At 37.4% G+C, this 23315-nt stretch overlaps 1 protein-coding gene across 1 annotated transcript in view; it reads right to left on the reverse strand.

The window, feature by feature from the left end:
* Positions 1 to 23315, reverse strand: part of LOC110836835 (uncharacterized) — a 37747-nt gene that overhangs the window by 10542 nt on the left and 3890 nt on the right. The window contains exons 3-14 of the mRNA XM_087358936.1: positions 22847 to 23043; positions 11104 to 20948; positions 10569 to 10795; positions 10057 to 10095; positions 9807 to 9955; positions 8631 to 8791; positions 5782 to 5957; positions 5511 to 5667; positions 4463 to 4656; positions 3035 to 3375; positions 2022 to 2191; positions 665 to 776 (exon numbers count right to left, since the gene is read on the reverse strand). Coding sequence (XP_087215062.1) covers positions 665 to 776; positions 2022 to 2191; positions 3035 to 3375; positions 4463 to 4656; positions 5511 to 5667; positions 5782 to 5957; positions 8631 to 8791; positions 9807 to 9955; positions 10057 to 10095; positions 10569 to 10795; positions 11104 to 20948; positions 22847 to 23043 — 11768 coding nt within the window. The remainder of the gene's footprint in view (positions 1 to 664; positions 777 to 2021; positions 2192 to 3034; positions 3376 to 4462; positions 4657 to 5510; positions 5668 to 5781; positions 5958 to 8630; positions 8792 to 9806; positions 9956 to 10056; positions 10096 to 10568; positions 10796 to 11103; positions 20949 to 22846; positions 23044 to 23315) is intronic.

Below are 23315 nucleotides of genomic sequence, written 5' to 3' on the forward strand. Positions count from 1 at the left end.
ATGCTACTACCAAATCCCTATAATACACAGTCTGGTGACATTATGTCAATACTTAAAGATCCTATTCCTGAGGTCATTTACAGTCATAAATGTCATATGAACATGGGTCTGATGCTCAATAGATGAAGAAAGCTACCAACAGACATTCAAGATGATATGAACAGATATAAAAAACAATTAGTTATACTTCCAACATAATGGGGCACCCCACATTTCAGCAGATACATGACGGAGTACCTAAATGAGCCACTCCCTGACTGATGCACTGGCTAACATGATCATCAGACCTTATTCTGCTAGATTTCCATGTAAGGGGTTATATGAGAAACATGGCATATGAATGCAAAGTAAACATATAAGAAAAATTGCCCCAATTAATTTTCAAATGTCCATAGCTCCATATCTTTTGAGAAGCAGACCCATGTTCATTTGACATTTGTCTAGGACTAATGAAAGAAATAAGATCCTGAAGAATTGGCATAAAGTGGCCAGACACCATGTGTTATAGGGATTAAGTAGTTTGTACAATGGCACCAGATTCTACTCTATTCTTTACAGACCGTGCTAATGTAATATCGAAGATATATCTCCCACAATATGAATGTTATATCTACTTTGTAACTTTTAAATACTGGACACGACAGAAAAGTAAATTAAAATTTACCGTCTTTTCTTTCGTCCCCATGTTGAATCACTTTCCTCACTATCTGATTCCTGCCACAATCGGCGAGTCTTCTTACGACGTGGCTCTACACTTTCATCACTGTCATCATTAACTGCAAAACCAGAAACAAATTCACATTACCAAGATCCCTGGCAGAGTGCAATCCACACTTATGTGATACTGCTACAATGAGGCTATTAAAAAGTGTCAGACCAATTCTTCTTCTTCTTCTTCCATGGCTCTCCGGTCCGTATTCTGTCCACGGCCTCCTCAATTCTCCTCTTCCATTCGGTCCTATCCTCCGCTGCCTGTCCCGAGGCTTTGAAACATCTTCCTTTTTACGGTGCAAGGTTGTTAGCCTTGCGACCAACCCCCAACTTGGAGGACCAGGGTACCTGTCTTAGTCTGACCTCTCCCCCTCGACCAATCTGGCTAGGGAGGCCCTACCAGTAGCTATGCTACTGCCAGCTTAGCTCTTGGGGTCACTGAGGTACCAATACCTAATATAAATCTTTCTATGTTTCATGTAATTACTACACAAAATTATTATTCTTCTTCCTAAGACATTTCCACTTCGTGTGGTTCGTCTCTATGCAAAATTGCACTTCTAAAATTCAGCACAGAATAAACAAGATCATGCATGGTTTGTTAACCTTATGTGCCTGAACTGGTGGTTTACAGGTCTGACAACCACTGTTTCATACTCGCAATACTGATGGTTTGTTTATTTATTTATTTACAGTTTATTTAATGATGCTTTTTCAATAACTCCATACTGATGGGGCTTGGTGAGTAAGATCATACGTGCATTAGGGGTTGCCGGCAATTGTTATGAACAACAGAAAATGTCAGTTACATTGCATGGTACTAAGAGTAAATAAACAGGAACATTGTGGTTATTCAAGAACCATTTATGAATGTGAAAAATTATATAAAATATATCCTTTTTATAACACAGTAAGGAGAAAATAAAGGAAAGCAAATACGGAAATTAAATGGGGATCTAGAATATCCACAGCATATTGAAACCAGTACCCTCATTCACCCCAAAAGACATAAAATGGCACATAACTGACTTACAGATCAAGTTACAAAATAATGCAAAACTGGACCTTTATAATCATGCTCACCAATTTGTTACTTTTAATTTCAACATCTTGATTTTGAGGTACTGAACACATCATACAGTATGATTTTTGAAGACAGATTCATAAGTAAATGTCCTGAGGATAGTTAATAAGAATTCGCATACAAACCTGAATTTTCAAGACCTACAATGAAGTCACTTGAATGGTTTTAAGGCCAACCAGACTAACAAAATGTCTGAATGATCTCTGTAATTATAAGATCTACTTACTGAATTCTTTATCAAAGCGTGTAATGCGAGCACGTGTTGAACGACGAACTGGTTCTGCATTCCTCCGGCGCCGACCTGAGCCTCCGCGACGATTTCTACCCGCCACATCTGAGTCTTCACTCTCATCTAATTCCAGTTCTTCTTCTTCTTCTTCATCTTCATCCTCTGAACTAAAATATAGATACTAAAATAAATATGCTATAATAATGTGAAAGATAAAAGGAACAATAAGAATGAATAATCCTCAAAGGTAATGACAATGGTTTATTGTTGATAGTTTTTGAACACTGGCCAATCTACCATCATCGCAAGCATATCTGGATTCTTCTTTAGTAATACCAATAAGATCCTGCTATAAATTTTACTGAATCTCCAGAATGCCATTAAATAAATCTCGGTTCTTTGAGTTCAAAGTTGTGAACATAAAATGGCATAAAACTTAATACAGGAGAGTTCTACAAAAATTCCTAATTTTGTTAAAATCAAACAACAATATCATGTACTTTACATGAAGACCTACATGTGCCACTGAATGACAGACTGGGATAAAAATCTACAGGCTACCTTTTTCACCATGGTTAAAAGTCGAACGTACCAAAACTGTTTAACTATGCATGCATTTCCCGTCATTTTAAAAAATATTCTACTAAATTTTGATTCACAGTAGTCCACCACAATATAACACAAAAGAAATAGCTATGTCAAAGCATTGTGTAAAACCAGTTAATCAGAATGGTGCAAGCAACCAGAAGACATGCCTAGACATGTCTCAATCACGTGTCTAAACAGCGTGCATTAGCCTATAAATGAGAATGCAACCTATAGTGACAAGACAAAAGCTGTCTTAACTGAATGGTGTGCATCGAGCAAAACAGATGATCATAAATTACCTCTCAAAAAACCTGGTTACTATTAGAAAAGAATGCATAACAAAATACAAATTAACTTCAGAACAGTTTGCAGAAAAAAGTTTCAAAAAGAAATTTCTTAAATTTATTAATTTCCAGCCATACCTGCTTCCCTTGAAGTCCTCATCAGAGTCAGCATCATCTTCACTGCTGATATCAAGACTATTAAGGCGTCGATGTTTCTTCCTACCGAGAAACTTTCTCACTGGAGGAATATAGCCATCTTCCTCTTCCTCCTCCTCCTCTTCTTCAACTTCTGCTGCTTTTTCCTGCTCATCCTCCTGATCAGTTAATTTTACAACTAGTTTGTTACCCTGGCTCTCATTCCCCATTTCCTCCAATCCCACACCAGCAGCTGCCAGCTCTTCTTTCTCGGCATTCACAATTGTAGCAATGTCTTTGCCTCTGCCTTGATTTCCAGCTCCTTTTACAGCTTCAAGTTCATCCTACATAAACACAAATATAAAGGCTCTACCATTACAGGAGGTTTCAGTTCAAAATTTAACAGTTTTTAATTCCCTTGTGAAAAAAATTACATTGTTCATGAAAGTGAGGACGAGTAAATGTACGAGAGCGTTTCAAAAGTAACAGTAAATTGACAAGATTTCACGAAACAAATACCCCAGGCATTTCATACTCCCGCACAGGGAAGATACATTCTTAGAGAAGGTTTTTACACTGCTCAATAGATGGCGTGGCATGCTTAATTGGAAGGGATGCATATACAAAATGGCAGCACCCTTAACTGTTTGCACCGTAGAGGAGCAGCGAGCAATCATCAGATTTCTGTGGTCACAGGGTGTGAAACCTCGTGAAATTCATAGAAGAATGCTGCAACAATATGGAGATGCCTGCATTGGCGAGAGAAGTGTGTACGAGTGGGTAGATGCATTTAAAAATGGGCAAACATCAATCCGTGATGACCAACGCTCCGGTTGTCCATGATAACGCACGCCCTCACATGGCTGCTGCGACTCTCGACACCATTCGCAGATTGAGATTTCAGATCTTACAGCATCCCCCATACAGCCCTGACCTTGCTCCCTCTGATTATCATGTGTTTGGACCCCTGAAGGACGCTTTGAGAGGACAAAGATTTGGGTATGATGACGAGGTCAAAGAAGCAGTGCATTCCTGGCTGAAGGCACAACCAAAAACATTTTTTCTGTTGGAATAAAGAAGTTGGTGCAACGGTGTGAGAAGTGTACTGAAAAGGAGGGTGATTATGTAGAAAAATGACATATCATTTGTATCTGTAATTAAATTATATATCTCAAAATATTTAATTTGCTGTTACTTTTTGAAATACCCTCATAGTTATCAGCAGATACAGTCTGCTGTTCTCCTGCTTCTAATTTGATAGACCCTGGCATTCAGCAACAACAGTTTTGTCAGCCAAAATTAAATTACGAATGTGACCGGCAAAGGAATGAGTATTTCAGTATCATCAAAGACAATCACCAAACATTTAACTTTTCATGAACTCCACATACAATGACTAATAACTTTGAATCTGAAGGAATTAGTTTTTACCTGAATGGCTGAATTTATAAGATCATCATATTCATTGAAGCGGTAGCTGAAAAGGGTCTGACGTCTTTCCCTCAAGTGATACAGAGGTTCTGATTCATCACCTGATGATGATCCTGACTCTGAACTAGATGATGATGATGATGATGATGATGATGATGATTTCTGAGCCTTTGAGGCATGATCTGATTCACCAGCTATTAACAACAGAGCAAAACCAATATGGATCAATATCAAATACATAACTGAAAATATATTAACAATAACGCAAGCAATTTAGATTCAATGTGTTCATTTCTGCAAACCAAAATAGTTAATTCACAAAAATTTTCTGGGGTATACACAGACATTAGGATGATATCCACGAACAGAAGCACCGCTACACAACATTCTTGGAAACATCACATTCACTCTGTACAGATTTTCTTCTGCATAGAAGTTACATCACCTATTTGGAATTTCTGATTTTCCAAAAAAATTAACAGATAACTTCCAAATCGCCATCAATGTCGCTCTTCCTGAATATGGAGACAATTTGTTTCTCTAAAACATTGATATCTACCTATAAGTTCACACGTTCATACTGAACACCAAGACAAGTGAAAAAAACAAATTCTTCAGCTACTATTTTATAGGATTTCAGAACTTTATAAAAATCTAGATTTGTCAAGTTCATGAGAAAATTAGAAAAACAGTAGCCATTAATAAGGTCTTTATTTTAAAAGAATGACTTTCACACCCAGAGTAACTTGAAAGAGAATACTACAAGGAAATTCCAGCCATGCAAAAATGCCTTTTGCTGGATACTGCGAAGACCTCACATACAAATGCTCATGTGTATACTAGTATTTTATGTTATTATTGTACATCTATGTCAGAAACTGGCAGTCTTAAAATAAGAAACAACATAAAATTATCTGCAAGTTCATGTAAACCAGTGTGAATCAGAAGGGGGTGCACAACAGATTCTAAGCTGCTCTGATGCTAGGGTAGTTAATCCCCCGCCCCTTTTTCATTAACTTACAAACATGAACTCAAAATCAGTGCTTACCACTAGCTCCAGTTTCCTTTTCCTTATTTGGAAGTACATTGTCCAAACTTATGCCCACATATGCGAGCCTTTTACGCCGCAACTCTTCGTTCTCGCGTCGTTTCAAGGCTCGATCAAATTCCTTCAAGTTATTCTGAAGATTTGTCAATAGGAATGCCTGTAATAAAAATTAGAAAACTTCAATGGACGTAGCTGTCACACCTACAGCAAACCTCAAAAGAGTGTAAAAACTACTCAGATGAACCGTACATCACTATGAAAGTATACTTACATGCTCGCAGGGGGGGCAAAACCAATCCCCCTCCGGAATGACAAGTAATGCTGGGCGCAGACATGAACCATGCCAACCTGAATCGCATTTGTCACAAAGTAGAATCCACTCAGGATGGTCGCTTTTGCCACATTTCTGGCAAGCATGATCATCTGCTGTCTCCTCTCCATCAGATTCTAACCAAAGAAATTAACAGTAATAAGATGAATGTCTAGAACAGCATTTCTCAACCGGGGTTCCCCGGAACCTTAGGGTTCCGCGAGCAATCGCCGGGGGTTCCGCGAGAAATAGTGATGAATAGGCTAATCATATGTAAATGTATTTTTGAGTCATTTTTATGTTTAATTTCATATTCGTACACGTACGACATATTCTCGGAAAATTCTTGGGTATTATAATAAAGTCTTCAACCTGTTATGTCATTTAGAAATATAATAATCATAAGAAATATATTAAGCGACGTCTATACGGCGCTAGCGTGAAACCGCCTTTAGTGGTCAGTGTACAGGAGCTGTACTCAAGATGAGATTTACTGACCTATCCCTGGACATGTTCTGGATTTCTGTGAAAGAAGAGTATCCTGCCATTCATAGGAAAGCAATAAATATATTGCTGCAGTTTTCAACCTCTTACATGTGTGAGCAAGCTTTTTCTTATTTAACAAGTATCAAGACCAAAGACAGAAATCGTCTCCTTTCAGTTGAAGATGAAATCCGTGTGTGTTTATCTAAAGTTCGACCCTGAATTAAGTATTTGTGTACCAAAAGACAAGCACAGTTTTCACATTAGAAAAGTACATTTTATTATTTAAATTGGCTTCAAAAATAACATTTCCTTGACACATATATTTGTTCATATGACATTTTACTTTGATTTATCTTATGCCTTTTTAACAATGTCAATAAACGATTTAGTTATTGTAGTAGTTATTATCTGTTTTCGTTCTGTTTATATGTGTTATATATAATATTGGTTATTTATGTTTATTTTTTGTGTGAATGAAAACCTCCGTATGAGGTCTCTTGAACAGGCAGTTTGATTTCAGTTTTTTTGTATTGTCAATAAACTTGAGAAAAACATAAGTTATTTTTGCATAAACCAGCTATCAGAAAAAATATATTAAGTTTTCCTTATGAACTTTAAGTTTATAAAAAAGAAAGAAAGAAAGATATCAATAATGATACATAATAATTTTTATGTAGGGGTTCCCTGAGACATGAATATTATTTCAAGGGTTCCGCAAGGGCAAAAAGGTTGAGAAACGCTGCTCTAGAAGAATGAAAAGGAGAAGCATACACCAAGAAGAAAAATATTATTTTTATTACCAATTATAATTTAATAAAAAATTGACAGTGGAACCACAGTTCTGGAGAATCTGACGTAAATACGTCTTCGTATTTAAATTATATTTAGGCAATAAATACAATGAAAGGAAGTTTATACATAAACTTGATAACTTGCAATAATTGCTTCTTGCGATTTCTATATTCCCTCATACATTCAGCATTAGTTTTTGGTATTTTTTTGGGAACTTCAGGTTCATTATTTAATACTTCTATTTTTTTACGTTTTCTGTACTGTCTCATATATTCTGCATTACGGACTCTTTTAGCTTCAATGTCATCCATCTTGTTATCTCTACATAGTATGACGCAACATACAAATGCAGCAGTAGCGTGAAGTGGTATGCGCCTTTATTTGTATAAATAAATGTTTGTAGAACCTAAACCATTTGTGATATGTAAAATCTGAAAACAGATATGGAAAGCTCAAGAGGTAATACGTATTTTGCATGCAATATGTCAGATCCACCTCTTACGGTTTTCGAGAGGCGGGCGCTTAACGCGCCAGATGCATTGAAAATTGTACACATTGGTTCATTAAAATTACAATAAATGTATAAACAATTATAATTACAATAAAATACATTACAGATTCTTAAAGGTCCTTATTTGCTGATCATTTTACATATAGGTTACATTACCCTTACTCTTACCATTCCTGAGGAATGAGCGTTTAAAGGTGACTCGGCGCTGGATCTTACACATCTTCATAACGCTGTTTTTGCCGAATGACCCTTCCGCATAGACGTATTTATGTCAAAAGATGACAAGCCTAATTCTCTTACACGAGTTCACAAATGCAGATAAAAACATTAAATGTGATGAACAATAATAATAAATAGGAATCTCTTACCTCAAACTTTGTTCAATTGTAAGAGACGAGGTCCACCCGCAATGACCAATTTAATCAAAACTAAAATGGAGGGAGTGGAGGGCAGTATCACAGATTTCTTAATAAGATAACAGATATCTTATATAAGATAAGTACTTGTGATATTCTAAAACGTTTTTACCAGCACAAAATTATCTAGTCTACGACGCACTTCTTCTGCAAGCGATTAACAGCTCAGCTGTTTCCGCAATAATGAAAGCGGATTGTTGACGGCAGTAATGAAACACAACAATGCCGAGTAAACAGATGACATTTCTTAGGTATCATAACAATACACGCAGGAGTTCATTTGAAAGCTGACCATTGTCAGTCTATATTTACACATTGTTGATATGGATGTTACACATCTTCGTAACGCTGTTTTGCCGAATGACCCTTCGGTATAGACGTATTTACGTCAAAAATGATACTCTCCTGTACTACACACGTAAGGTAAAAAATAACAAACAAATGATTATGATGCGAAAACCTGTAAAAAATGTCCACTTAGAAACCAATGGAAGGCAAGCATAATGAGTGAACATCCACTAAAATGGCTGTGAATGGCTACTGTAAGAATTATTATTGAAGAAGTGATGAACATTATGTTTTCAAAACATAAAAAGTTAGATTACCTTTCTGTGCAGTCCTAGCCCTGCGTGGGGGCTGCACCTCAGCATCTTCATTTTCTAAGTCAGACTCTGGAGAGAACTCATGGTCTGATTTGAACACCAAGTTACTCTCATCTTCCTCCTCCTCTGTCTGCTCCTGTTCTTCCTCCTCCTCTAATGATGAACTAAAGAAAGGCATATACTGTATTTATTGATGTAACACAAATACATGTGTCACATTACAGACAAACTTTCAATAACTTTTGTAACCATGTCTCCTACCACATTATTACAATGCCTTTCACTTCTCAGCATATAGAAGCATTAAGGATGTCTCTCTCAAGGTAAGTGACAAAATTCACATACAGATGTGAATGGATATCAAACCCATAAAAAAATATATATACAGAGTGATTCAAAAGGTTAGGGCCAAACAGAAGGAGCGTATAGAGGAACTCAGAGAGAACAACTTTCGGATAGGAATCCATGTCCTCCGAAGTTATCCTGAGTCAGTCGAGGCCATTGAAGGTAGAGAAGTCTGATAACATACCACTGAAATAATCGTACTTTGCTATTCTCCTACTAGCTTAATTTTGAATCACACGTATCCCGTCAGATTCTACAGAGGCCCCCAGGCTGTTTAATTGTGTTTGTGAGTTGATAGTGACTGGCGTATTGCTGCTTTTGTAGTCTCGTGTTGGTTATTTGTGAGTGCAGAGGCTCCTGGGTTGTTTGTGTTGGCGACTTGATAGCGACTGGTGTCTCGCTTAATAAAAAAAAACAAAATTAAGCTAGTAGGAGAATAGCAAAGTACGATTATTTCAGCGGTATGTTATCAGACTTCCCTACCTTCAATGGTCTCAACTGACTCAGGATAACTTCAGAGGACATGGATTTGTATTCAAAAGTTGTTCTCTCTGAGTCCCTCTATACGCTCCTTCAGTTTGGCCCTAACCTTTTGAATCACCCTGTATATAAAATCCATGGGATTAATACAAATATTTCATCCCAAATTAATTCAGACAAAAGAACCAAAATGTTGATGAGCAACATGTTAGTCATATATTTTCATAAATCAGTAATGTGTAAAATCTGTCTCATCTTATGCCAATTAATTTAAATTTTATTTTTTATTAAAATGAGTTCAAAACTGAACTCCATAGTGACTCAAAGGTTTTGCTTTTGTATTTCTTATATTACCTTGAAGATCCAGATGTTGACTGCCAAGGATTATCACTGAAACTTTTGCCAGACTTCTTCTTCCGCTTCTTCCTTTTCTTTTTCTTTTTCTTTGAAGTAGCTGGCTCTTCTAACTCTTCCTCTGCAGTGTAGTCCTCATCACTTTCAACCTGCAAAATATTATACATTTTCACCCTACGGTTTATTTCTGCCCCACATACAATATTCCCAATTATTCAGACTTTCATTGACAATTATTTGACCAACTTACAATTTTCTTTTTCCTCTTCCGTTTATCTGACTTAGATTCCTGAAATAAAATGCCAGTATTAAAAGATTTTCCCAGAAAAATCTGCCACTCTGCTGGCAAAAGTCTTTACCCATTCTGTCCACTTCTCAACATATTTCAGATAATGTACTGATGTTTCACAGCAACTAGGGTCTTAACCAACAGGAACAAAAACACAAGTTAGCAAAACCAGTTTTTGTTAATGGCAAATCATGGATGAACATAATAAAAGTCAAAAGCTAAGTATTCTGCCCCATTCTTTAAACGGAGACTTGTAACATCATAACTGCAAAACAATGATATCTACCTGTAAGTTTACACAGTGCCACAACCCAGACGAACTACATCATCAACCTTACCACTGTGAGAACCTCCTCAAATCTCAACAAATTACTGGCAAATTTCCAATGTAGTACGTAAATAAAATACCAACAAGATAATGGGCCATTTCCTTGAATAACAAAATCCCATAATCTATCTTAATCTATCCTTACCTTAGTCTCATGTTTTTCATCATGTTTACGCCTTCGTTGCTGTTCCTTCAGTTCAGAAAGGGTCAATTCTTCCAATTTCCTCCTCTCTGCCTCCTCCTTAATTTTGATTTGTGCAATACGACGAGACTGACGTATAGGCATCCCAGAACTAGGACCAGCTCCACCATCTTTGCTCGTCTCTTCCAAGATAATGTCAACTCCCACATCCAGTCCAAGCAATCGGCGTGCTGTAATAACGTTAACCCACATCTCCTACTCTCAATATTAAGTACATAAATAACAGAGTAGGAAATTGCCAAAAAACAAAGGGGGAAGCATATTTCTTTAAATACCTTAATCTTCAGAGACTTCAAAATGAGAAAACTGCCAATGGACTGAACTGTATGAACTGCACAAGTGTAAGTCAAAGGATATACAAGACTGTCCCAAATATTCTCAAAAGAAACTGATTTTACACTTAAATTTATATAATCTCTAAAGGTAGGATGTTACACATACTTATCATTAGAATATACTGGGTAAAAAAATTATTTACTTTTCCTTGGAGCAGATTTTGGTTTCATGGGTACTTCTGAAATAACAGGTAACTCCGTGTGGCTCATGTCAGAATGGGCATCACTGCTAACCGCAGGGCTGTCAGTAGTAGTTTGTGAAGTGAATCCTCCTCTGCCTCTACCACGCCCCCTGCCTCTCCCACGTCCACGGCCTGGTGGCCTACCCCTGCCACGAGGTGTAATCTCTTCTGCTGTTGATGTTGTGAACTGTGATTCATCTGATGATTCTCCTTCCATGCCTACCAGCATATCACCACCATGATCATCATCACTGCTACTGTATCCTCCCTCTAGAAGCTTCTGTTCCTCAATACTTCGTCGCAACTGCATATCAGGTGTGCGTTTGTTTCTAAGTTTTCTCCTTTTGCCGCCAGCATCTTCACCTGTTTCTGCCTCTTCCAAACTTCGCTTTCTTCGCCCTTCGATAACCATACCTTCATCATCAGACTGGGAATCTAGCCTGCGGCTATTCCTACGTTTCTGTCCAACTGGTTTTCCTCTCTTGACTGACTTGTCAATGGAAACATCATCTTTGGTCACTTTTTTAGAAGGTGGTTGTGGTTTCTTAATCTCAGTTGTAGCTAATAAAGCAGTGCTCGACCTTGTCGTCCTCGATCTTGTCAGAGGAACATCATCATCTGCTCCTGCTAAGGGGTCTCTCTCTGCAATATATAACACCTCCTCCTCTTGCTTTGAGGAATCCACATTCAATGACAAAAATGGCATAGATTTTGAATTCTTATTACCTTTCTTAGGTTTTTCTGAAGGTAATTTTATTGCCATCTTCCCATGCTGCCGGGTCTGTAACCTGGTTTTGACAGTAACATCTACTCTCTCTTCACTCTTTGGTGGTGTATAATCAAAAGTGAGATCCTGTATACTAACTCCATAGTTAATTTCTGATTCCTTCTCTGTTACAACTTCTTTTGTTTTACTTATATCATCTATATCTTCCACATAAATCTCTCCAGACGCAGGCAATTTTTCACTGGGTGTTTCGGAAGAATCCTTAATAACTTGCTTCACACCAACTTCTGGTAACACGACCTCAGTGTCTTCTGGTGATTTAATTAGTGGTTCTAATTCTACACATTCAGATTCCTTTAGAAAAGTAGTAACTTCGCTAACACATGACCTTTCTTTTGGCAAAGAATCATCTGCTTTTGCATGGTCGCTAGGTTCTGGAAAAACGTTTGGTACAACGCTTCCCTGTGTGTCAACTTTGTCTGTAACAGAAGAAGACTCATGAGTAGCAGATATCGTTGCTATGCCATCAATATTCGTTTCTTCTGCAACTGGTTTCTTAACATCTGAACTTCCAGATTTATTATCCTTTTCCTTGTTTTGGAATGGCTTACATGCAGCATCAGAAACTTTGGAAAATGCTGACTGAGATTTAGAAGGACTCAAATCTTCTGATCTAATTGTAACATCTTCCATTTTGTTTCCCACTGTTGATGATGAAAGACTCACTTGTGGTGATGATGTTTCTGTTATACTTACAGTTGCACTCAAAGTTTGCATCAACTTTTCATTGGACTGGATTGGAGGATGAAAACCTTCTTTCTGTGGCTCAGCTTTGTTTTCAGAGTTGTCCTCCAATACACTTGGTACATTACTTTTTTGTTTACTTTCTTGAACAACAGAATCCTTCTGAATGGCTGTTTTTTCTCCTTCTGCATTACCTGTACCTGACTTTGTCATCTGCAAATCCGGAACAAACACTCCGTATGAACTATCAGACCTTTTCAATGCCTGTACAGCTCCTGGATGAGACTGTGACTTCTGTTCTAATGAATGTTTCAGAATTGGTGCCATGCCAAATTCTGGTATATTTTTCTTTATGGTTGTATCTACTAATCTTTCTGCAGCTGACTCACTAACTGGATATACGAAAGGTATTTCCGGTGACTCTGACAGTGATATTGACGGCCCTTTCTCTTCTAAAATATCCTGACATTTGATGGGTGGTTTTTCCAACAATTTTTCTATTGGCGTTAATGTAATAAAACCAGTTCTTAGTTTGTGAGCGAGTTCTGATTTCAGTGGTGGTTCAGATCCAAGTTTGGATTTCTCTGGAATAACACAAGGCTCTTTATCTTGTTTTTCAGAAGGCTGAACGTCTACTGCTTGACTACCTGCAATTCTGTCAAGTACCTTGTTATCAGATGGCAATGGGCCTGAGAATCTTGTCTGGGAATCCAATCCACTTTTTCCAGCAAGTTTGCTCATCATGATACCCATAGTGATATTTTCCACAGATTTTCTTCTGCCTTTCCCAGATCCAATCAACCCCTGATGAAGGAGTTTACCAGGAACATTACCTGAACTGCCCCTTCCCTGCATCAATAAAGGCTTCAGACTAATAGAGCTTAAAGCCTCACTTTTTAAATTCTCTTGTACTGTCTTTATGATAGGTTTCTCAAGCAGAATCTCTGAAGCTGCTTTCTCGCGCGATGCATCAATGCTATCACATGAACCTTTTACAGCGGTCTCTTCAATGCAAACACTGGCTATTTTTTCAACACTTGCTTTGGCAACAGGAATATCTACAGGTTTTCCAACACTTTTATCAGAAGTAATATTTGCAACATTTTCTATTGTGGTGTTTGTAATGTCTGAAGATTTATCAACAGTCATATCCGCAACAACAGCTTCATCAGCAGTTTTTGTGGTGTTAACATCACTGGCAGTAATTCTGTCAGCTGCACCACCTATCTTTCCAAAGGGTTCATCCAAGATTGTATCTACAGATCTTCCAGTGGTTTTGCTTGTGATATCAACAGTATTTCTTACAAGCTTTTCAAGCACAGTACTCTTACACAATTTTCCAGCAGAACTATCTGTGTTTTTCTTACAGATTTGAGCAGTTGTGACATCCATAACTTGTGAACTTTCACTGACACTGGCCAAAATAGATTTTCCAACAGTTTTATCATTCATTACATCTGTAACTGTTACAAGAGTTTTGTCACAAATAGCACCATCTCTCCCATGAGATATATCAGTAGTAACATCTGGAGCTTTAAGTAAAGATTTAACAGCAGCCACATTTAGAGTCTTTTCCATGGGTTTGTTTGTAGTTAGATCCACAGATTTTTCAATGGTTTCATGATCATTTCCATCATTATCTTTCCTAACTACAGTGTCAGTGTTATCCACAGCATCTCCGCACTTCTTCTCAGAGGTATCATTCACACATTTTATATCAGATCCAACGGCAGCATCCAAACAAGCCTTTATGATTTTATCATGGCAAACACCCACAATTTTAACACCAACTTTATCAGCGGTCAAATCCAAAGCATTTCCATTAGTTTCATCCACAGCTTTTATAACAACTTTGTCAGTCTTAAACAAAGTTTTGACATCAGTCTTATTTGCAACTGAATCTATACCAACAAGCACAGAACCATCAACGTTGTCAACGGATTTACAAACTCTTTCCTCGATTTCTTTACCCAGAGTCTTTTCAGTTGTTTCAGTACTTTCACCAATACTTTTATCACTTGTTTCAGTTTCTATGATCCCACTTTTATCAGAGCTTCCAATAGCTTTGTCAGCACTCTTATCAGTGACTTCAATAACTTCACCAACATATTTGTTTGTGGTTTTAACACCTTTACAAACAGTAATCTCAGTGACTCCTGTAGCAAAACTAAAAGATTTTTCGACAGCTTTACCAACAGTTTTATTTCTATCTGGCAATTTAACAGTAACGTGTTCAGCTGCATGGACAGGTCTTACATGAGTTTTGTCTGAACTGAAATCCACAGGTATTTGTACAGCTTTGCTTGAATTGAAAACAACAGATTTTTCTGAAGTTTCATCTGAAATAAAATTATCTTTATAAGTCTCGTGTCTCTCAGTAACTTCATTTATGCTGGCATTCACAGGTTCCTCAACAGTTGTGGTGTCTGCACTGTCATCCACAGATTTTCTGCCAGTTTTATCCAAACCTTTCACAACAACTCTGTCTGTACTAATTTCCACATTTATCCCAACACTTTTGTCTTCAATAACATTCACTGAACCAACAACCACTGTATCCCTAATAGTTCTGCCTGGTCCTTTAACACCTTTTTTAAAATTCTGGTCTGTTGAATGAGTCAGTACAACTGGTTTGTCTGTTTTAATGTCAGATATTAGTTCACTTGTTTTGTTTGTGGTAACAGCTACAAATTTTTCTACCGTATGGCCACTTAGACAACCTGCAATGTTTTCTTTACAAACTTCAACAGTTTTGCTAACTACGATATCCACAGCATTCTCCTCAGAGTCGTTTATAGTTTTATCAGTCATAATAACATCTTCTCCGACAATTACATCAGCTGACGGGGCCACTGCTTTATCAATGCCAGTACTATCTGTCTTTCCAAGAGTTTTGTTGACAGCAATTTTCTCAACAGTTCTATCTGTTGAGTTACCGAGAGATTTCTCAACAGATGAATCTGTAGTAACATTATAAGCCTCTCCAACAGGTATTTCAGTTGTATTATCCTTTGACTGTTGAAAACCTTTGTTAGGAGTTTTATCTGTTGTTTTACAATCAGTAACAGTATCCATAGGTTTATCAATAATTTTTTCTGAAATTGTCACTTCCGCTTTTCTGGCATACTTTTCTGTTAAAATACCAGTAACCTTATTAATACTTCGCTCAGTGGTGACATCCATTGTTTTTTCAACAGATTTGTCTGTGGTAATACTTACATATTTAGCTAAGTCACTCGGATTATCCACAGTTTTTCCAACATTTTTCTGAGTTAAAAAATCAATAACCTTTCCAATGTTTCTTTCAGGAGGATCCGCTGGTTTTCTCTCCACTTTATCCATATTAACGTCCTTTTCTTTTCCAAAAGTTGTGTTGCTACTGCCTTGAACCACTTTCCTCTCCATGTTAACTTCGGTAGATTTTGTAAGATTGACAGATTTCTCGCCAGTTTTGTTATTGGTAGTTTCTCCAGTCCTTGCAGATTTGTTATCAGCCATCACGGATACTACCACTTTATCTGTTACTGACTCAATTTTATCTGAAAACTGCAAGCAACCAGGACCAAAAAAGAATTGCTGTACAGGTTTTTTCTCTACTTCAATAATACTTTGGTCTGATAAAACTGTAGCATCAATATTACTCTTTTGTGTACTGCAAACAACTGGTTCATTTCCTGTTAATGACAATTTTTCTGGAGAAGTATCAGATAACACAGTTTCAGCAACTTCAGTTTTACTATTATGTGACTTTTGGGGAGAAAAACTAGAATGCTTTTCGACACTTTGAGCACAAAGAGGAAGCACAGATTTTGTTTTACCTGATGGCACAGCATCTCCTTGATGATCTTTTTCATTGTAGGGTTTATGTTCTGTATTTATGTGTTTACCAAACATTACAGATGACTCAGCATCAAATTTTGAGTCTACGCTGTTACTGCAGAAGAGTGAGCTGTCAGTGTCTCGGGCAACAGATTTTTCTACAGTATTACTACTTCCATTTCCTACATTGTGGCTGCCTGATGTAGCTTCTTTTGTACATACTTTCTCCTCAATCTCTAAGCCAGTCACAATATTTGAGGTGCTTATGGAAAACTTGCTTTCAGATGAAGAACTGACATGATCTAGTTTGTTGCCATATATATCATTTTCCTTTACTCTTCTAAATTCTAAATCCTTTGTTGGATGAACAGCAGCAGTAACCTTATGGTTGCCTTTTTCTGTTAATACACACGTCTCCCCCAGATTTTGCGATTTAGTTTCGATAATACCTTTTTTGTCACTTGCTTCTGCCTTGGTATCATCAGGTTTTCCAACATCCCACCTTGATGTCCTCTTTGGACTGGAAGTATCGCCTATAGATTTCTGTATAACCTGAACACCAAGAGACCATTTGGGTTTTGTAATATGTCCTGACACTTCTGGTTTCTGGGAGGAACCAGTATCAGCAGATTTCAAAACTGAACCAGTATTACTGTATGAATCTTCACTTTGAGGACTGCATATTGCCTCTTTTGATTTAGGATCAGGAGCACATATAGTTTCTATGCTCCAAAGTTTTGGCGGTGTTTTCATTGCAGAAATTTTTGAAGGTACCTCTAACTTAACTGAATCTGGAGACACCGCTGAAAAATTATCTGAAGAATTTATTGTGTTAATTGTCTGTTGAAGAAACCTTTTAGTTACAGGCAAAGGTGCTTCACTGTATTTAGTGGGTTCTAACTTTGTTCTGTCAGACTCAGTGTTGATACCGTGTTTCAAAGGTGGAGTATCAGAAACAAAGACTGCAGAACTCACACCACTGATACGTGGTGGTTCTACTGCTTTGGTAAAATCTATCTTCTTTTCCAAGAATGGCGGAACAGTTGGTTTGTCACATGATTTTAAAGATTCTGTTCCACAGACGGATATGGGAAATTCAGCTGCTTTGAGTGAGTCACAGTGTGTTACGTCAACCAACATTGGATTATCTACTTTAAAGGTGGTGTCTAATAAACCTCCCTTGTTCCCTGCTCTCTCAACAGACATTTGTTGAGTACTTTTCACCATAGACTCTCCTAAAGTGGAAGATGTCTCACACTGATCCTGTGACTTAAGATCAGAGCCCTTTTCTTGTCTAATGGCTTCTACTTCTAGCTCAAGTTTACTCTTTGCTGTTGGTTCCTCTTTAACAGTTGGCTCCTTTAGTGGTAGTTTAATGTTCTTTACATAATCCTCACTAACAATTTCCTCGCACACATTCCCTTTAGTTTCAATATTTTGTTCATTTTGTGTTGTTAAAGCATGATCATCCCTTCCACAGAATGAAAGACCTGAAGTCCCACTGGAAGACACTTGAACATCCACACCAGGTTTTTCAATTTGCCTTGACTGAGATGGACAGTCCCCACTTGATGTTTCAATATCCATGCCTTCATTTTCTGTGCTTTCTGGTTCTTTCCTAGAAACTGTTCCATCAGCATCTGCCACCGAACTACTTGGAATTGCAGTGTTTATTCCATCACTATTTGTAACATATGAACACTTACTGTCACTGTTTCTTAAATCATTTTGAGATGCTAATGAATGAAACTGCTTTAATTTTGTATTAATTGATTCCTTCATTCCCTTATCTTGAACAGCCATCTCAACTTGAATGCCATCATTGCTACTACACGAATTTATATTTGAAATCTCTGGAATTACCATGTTTCCAGTCTCTTTTTTCCTGGTTTCTTGCAATTCTTCATGGCATTTAGTAAGACTTCTTTCTTTACTCTGCAGTTTATGAACTTCTAACAATTTATGAACTGGAGTACCACCTAAATCTGTGTGAGAACAGGAAACAGTTTCATATGAATTTGCTTCAGAAGAGAAATTCTTTGGACATTCTTTGCTTGCTGGAATATTATCCATCACTCCAACTTTGGGGTTTAAAGCTGAACTGGACATACAAGTATTGCCTCTTGATACTTCTAGAAATGAATCAGATTTTGGAGCAGAATCTTTGTCTTCCAGCTCACTTGAAGCCGAGGCTGTAGGAACTACCTTCATAATCCCATGAGGAAAACTACTATCAAAGGAGGCTTTCATTACCAACTCTCCTGATTCTTCTGTTCTTTCATCACACTCTATTATATTTGTATTTTTAGTACCTTCTGTTTGAAGTTCCTTTCTTAATACATCTTCCTGCTTTCTGTTAGCACCTTCATTCACAGAAAGATTTTTCATATCACAAACAAGTGAAGAACTGCCTCCACCGCTCTCTTCCTGGCCATTCTGGCACCTGTCTTTCTCATTTTTCTCTGCTTCTTTTCCTGGGTTACCTGTATCACAATCTTTACCTGATCCTTCCCCCCAAACAAAAAGCAATGGTTCTTCTATAGCCTCTCCAACTTCTCCATCACCTATGCCATCTTTTCTCCTTTCTGAATTTCCCATTTTACAATCCTTCCCCAAACCATCTCCTCGGACCAACATCAATGGTTCTTCCACCGCTTCTCCCACTTCTATTGCACCTCCACTTGTTGCTGTTGAATCTTCCAACCGTGGCTTCTTTGCTAGCGATAAGGCTTCTGTATCATTTAAATCTCTCTTTGTTCCTCCACTTGTAGCAGTTTCTTTGGATTTATCAGCCATATACATCTCAGAAATCATACTTAAAGCAGAACTTTTTTCAATGTTTAAGACATTTTCAAATCTCTTTTCTTTACAAAAGTCAATGTATGATGTACTTGATCTCTTTGTACTAAGATCAGTTGCTTCACCTTGGCTTCTTCTACCACTGTTCTTACTAGATAAATTTATGGAATGCTTTACCGCTTCCCTTTGTACTACATAATTATCTGTTGATTTTGTAGTACTCAAATCACAGACTACGTCTTGATCTTTAAATTGGATGTTTGATTGCAACACATTATTTATCTTTTCATTTTGATAGCTTCCAGATGTTTTCTTACCACTTAAATCCAAACATTTATTTTCACCTCCACTCATTGAAGCATTAGTTGCTGACATGCTGAGATCAATTCCTTCCTCTTGATGTTCCTCTGTGTCTACAGTTGAATCTCTGATTCCATCTTTCTTTCCTGGATCTGTACTCCTAGTATTATCATGACTTACATCACTTTGTAACTCTTTCATTTTAAATGTAACTCTTTCCATATCCTCTCTTGTTCGTTCATTGCTTGATTTGTGTTCGTGCTGATCTTTGGCCTTCTCAATTGAGTGCACCTTCCTTATAGGTACAGATATTTTTCCTGCAAGCTCTTGACCTCCTCTCTGTTCCATGGAAGTAAAATAAATCTGTCTGAACGTGGAATTTCCGCTCATCTCCCTATCATCTCTCAATGTCTTAGTCCCTTCGAATATACTAGAATTTGTACATTTATCTAAAGAAAATAACTTCTCAACTGGCCTTAATAATACACTCTGCACAGATTTTGTCAATCCATCATCCTTCACACTGGTTCCAGCAGAAAGCTTCATGCCATTTGTTCTGTCTGCATTAGATGCTTCGTCTTTATCTCTAACTGTCGCAGTTTCTTCTCCCTGCTCCAAATCTCTGTTGAATAATTTATCTTTCTCAGAAGGAACAATGTCTGACGATGCTTTGCTATCAGGCACATGTGTATCCCTCTTAGAAACTGCTGTACTACAGTTTCCAGATTCTTGTCCTTCACTTGTTAAAGGTTTGTTTACGTCCACATATAACATATTTTCTGATATCAGAGATTCAGCCACCTTAATTGTATCCCTAACCACTGATTCAACCTGCTTTGATTTATCAGTATTAACATCTTTGTTAGAAGTTTCTGAAGATTCCTGATCATTCTTTGCTTCAGCATTAATAACAGGATGATAAAAATTCTTTCTTTCTTCTGCCAATTCACTGTTTGATGCATTTTCTGCTAACCTTATAATTTGTTGCTCCTGAACTGGCTTCCCACATACAGCATCTGTATTATCAATAGGAGCAGCATTTAGTTTACAACATGGAACTTCATTATTGTTATCATTCTTTGTTTCTTTCTCTGAAGACGTCGTAACTTTGCCACTCTTTCTTTGAAAATTTAACGGCTCAGACCCCAAACATCCTTTTAGCTCCTTCTGATGTTTTTTGTCAGACTCGTTCATCTCTTCATTCTCCTCCCCATCATCCTCCTCCTCTTCAATTTCTTCAAAATCTTCCTCCTCATTTTCATCAGCAGTGGGTGATTCAATTACCTGTCCAGTATCTGTTATAGGATTTTCAATCTCTAAACTGTTGCTATCTTCATTAAGAACTGCATCAGGACCATTACGAAATGGGTCACTGGAAGATAACTGTGAGATTAGCTGCACCAACCCCTCCCGGTCTCTGAAAAATAAAAAATCACCTTTCAGCTACGCAACACTTCAAGTGTCATTTGGAAACTCATGAAAACAAGAAAGGTCCAACTTGTTATACCAAACCATAGTGTTATATAAAAATGGCACTTATCTAGGAGGCTTATGCTCCTAATTTATTGCAAAGACTAATTACACATATTCAGGTTCTCTGTGGTTTTATGCTAAATGCCATACCATTATATCTGACACAATAGTATTCCAGAGACCATCAAAATACAACTAGAAATACTACACAATTACTGTATTTCCCCAATTTAGAGAAGCATTTTTTTCCACATTTTAAAATTTCTGAAACTGGGGTGCATCTTACATTTGATGGTGTATAAGAATCAATACAGCATCTTTTCTCCTGGAAACCTATTACTAAATCAAAGGTACATCTTGCAATCAATGATGCCTTAAAATTGAGGAAATATTACTTATTATATTATCATAGACATTTACCTCAATCACATACAAGAATGGAATCTTAAACTTGTTACTGCTATTTATATAAGAAAACTAGTCTAATAGGGGTCTGCAGTGGCCGTGCGGTCTGAGGCGTGGGCCTTGTGCCGCTTGGTCGCTGGGACCGTGGGTTTGAATCCCAATCAAGCCATGGATGTTTGTCCACGTTTTTCTGTGTTGTGCTGTCCTGTGTACAGGTAGAGGCCTTGTGACGGGCTGATCCCTCGTCCAAGGAGTCCTACTGAATGTCTATAGATCAAGCCAACAATAGTTGGGACCCGCAGTGCTCAGGCACTTGAAGAACGGGTCGTCCAAGTATCCAAGTACTAGTCTAATATATTTTTAATATTTTAAAAATGTAATGAGGAGCAACTTTTGCCATATATTTTAAATCTGGTTAACTGGATACTTTCTAGATTTTCTGATCCCTGATTTATATATAGTGTCCCAAAAAGATGTATACACATTGTAATATGGAATATTAACCTTGTGTGTACATCTCGTTTGGGACACCCTGATTGTGTAATATATTCACGCAACGTTTCTAAGATTCTATCTTGGAGAGAATCTGATGTAAATAACTTTCCTTTTGAAAAAATGAACTCAAAGACTGTGATAACAGCAGTGTTGACTAAAACCTAGCCACCTACAACATTCTCTCATTCAAGTGATACCCCACATTGTTACATTCTGGCAGGAATCCAGCCAGTATTTGGTGGCAGAAACTATTATACTAATATTCCGACACTCTCGGTAGTGATTAGAGACACCAATTTCCTGACAAGACTACGGGAGATTTACATGTCCTGGCTTATGACAGTACAAATTAGACATGACTGTCAATAGTTCTACAAATTCCTTATTAGAAACGTGACAAAACAAGGCAGTATTTTTCAATCCAGTTCAACATATGTCAATGGACAAAACTGTTATACTTTTACAGAAGAACTCCTATTCAACAAAATCTATTCCACATTAAAAAGGTGACCAGATAACAATTAGAGGCCAGTTTACATGAAAAGATTTTTGTTAAGAGAGAATAGCGACTTCAAAGACCTTTCATAAACCAAGTTGTTAAAATTTACATAAAACTTGAAATTAAAGTATCTAGCTAATTCTGACATGGGTCCTGGTAATACAAAAGTAAAATATTGATCATTTAACACTATGAAGATCATTCTTCTGGGTTGTATCACCATGTAGTCTAGTAAAAGTTTTCCATTGTTTCAGAGGCGTTTTCAGCCTTCATCATCAGGGCAATGAGTGCCCTGAGCACTTCAAACAACCTGACTAATAACAGCACTACTATTTCTGAAGACAATATATAAAAGAAGAATAAAATTTACATCATATTCATAAACAGACAAACCACTGAATAGTATAACATAATCTTAAGCCAAGTTCAATTAATTAATTTACCTTGCAACCACCTCCCAGGTTTCATCATCCAAGTCCTCTCGGTAGACTCGGAGATTGCAATCGTCATCAAGTTGACACCAATATGTCTGCCCTAGTTTGTCCCTACCAAGAGACTGTGATCGTAGTTCCTCAGCACTTAGACGATTCACTTCTGTCTTGAACTTGCTGTTCAAATCAAACTGAAGTTCTAGTAGCATCTGCATACAGATATACATTCAATTTATGCCTTGTACACACAAACACAAGTAAGTAAAGTAAAGTAAAGTTTGTCCTGCTACGTGCCATAAAGGCACTTGGGGTGAGTGGAGGTATAGCTCCTCTCTTTCTTGACCTCGGCACTAGATGGGGGTGAGTGGTTGGCATCACGCCCCGGCCGGCTTTATCCCTGGGAATGGACCCCGGTACCCATTGTACACAAACACAAGTACACATCATAAAAAAATTAATCATACTTCTTTGCCAAGTATTT

This window comes from Zootermopsis nevadensis, unplaced genomic scaffold (genome assembly GCF_977971745.1).
Source record: "Zootermopsis nevadensis isolate Lab colony 2312 unplaced genomic scaffold, Znev_1.0 Znev_ptg000030l, whole genome shotgun sequence".
Lineage (NCBI taxonomy): Eukaryota > Metazoa > Arthropoda > Insecta > Blattodea > Termopsidae > Zootermopsis > Zootermopsis nevadensis.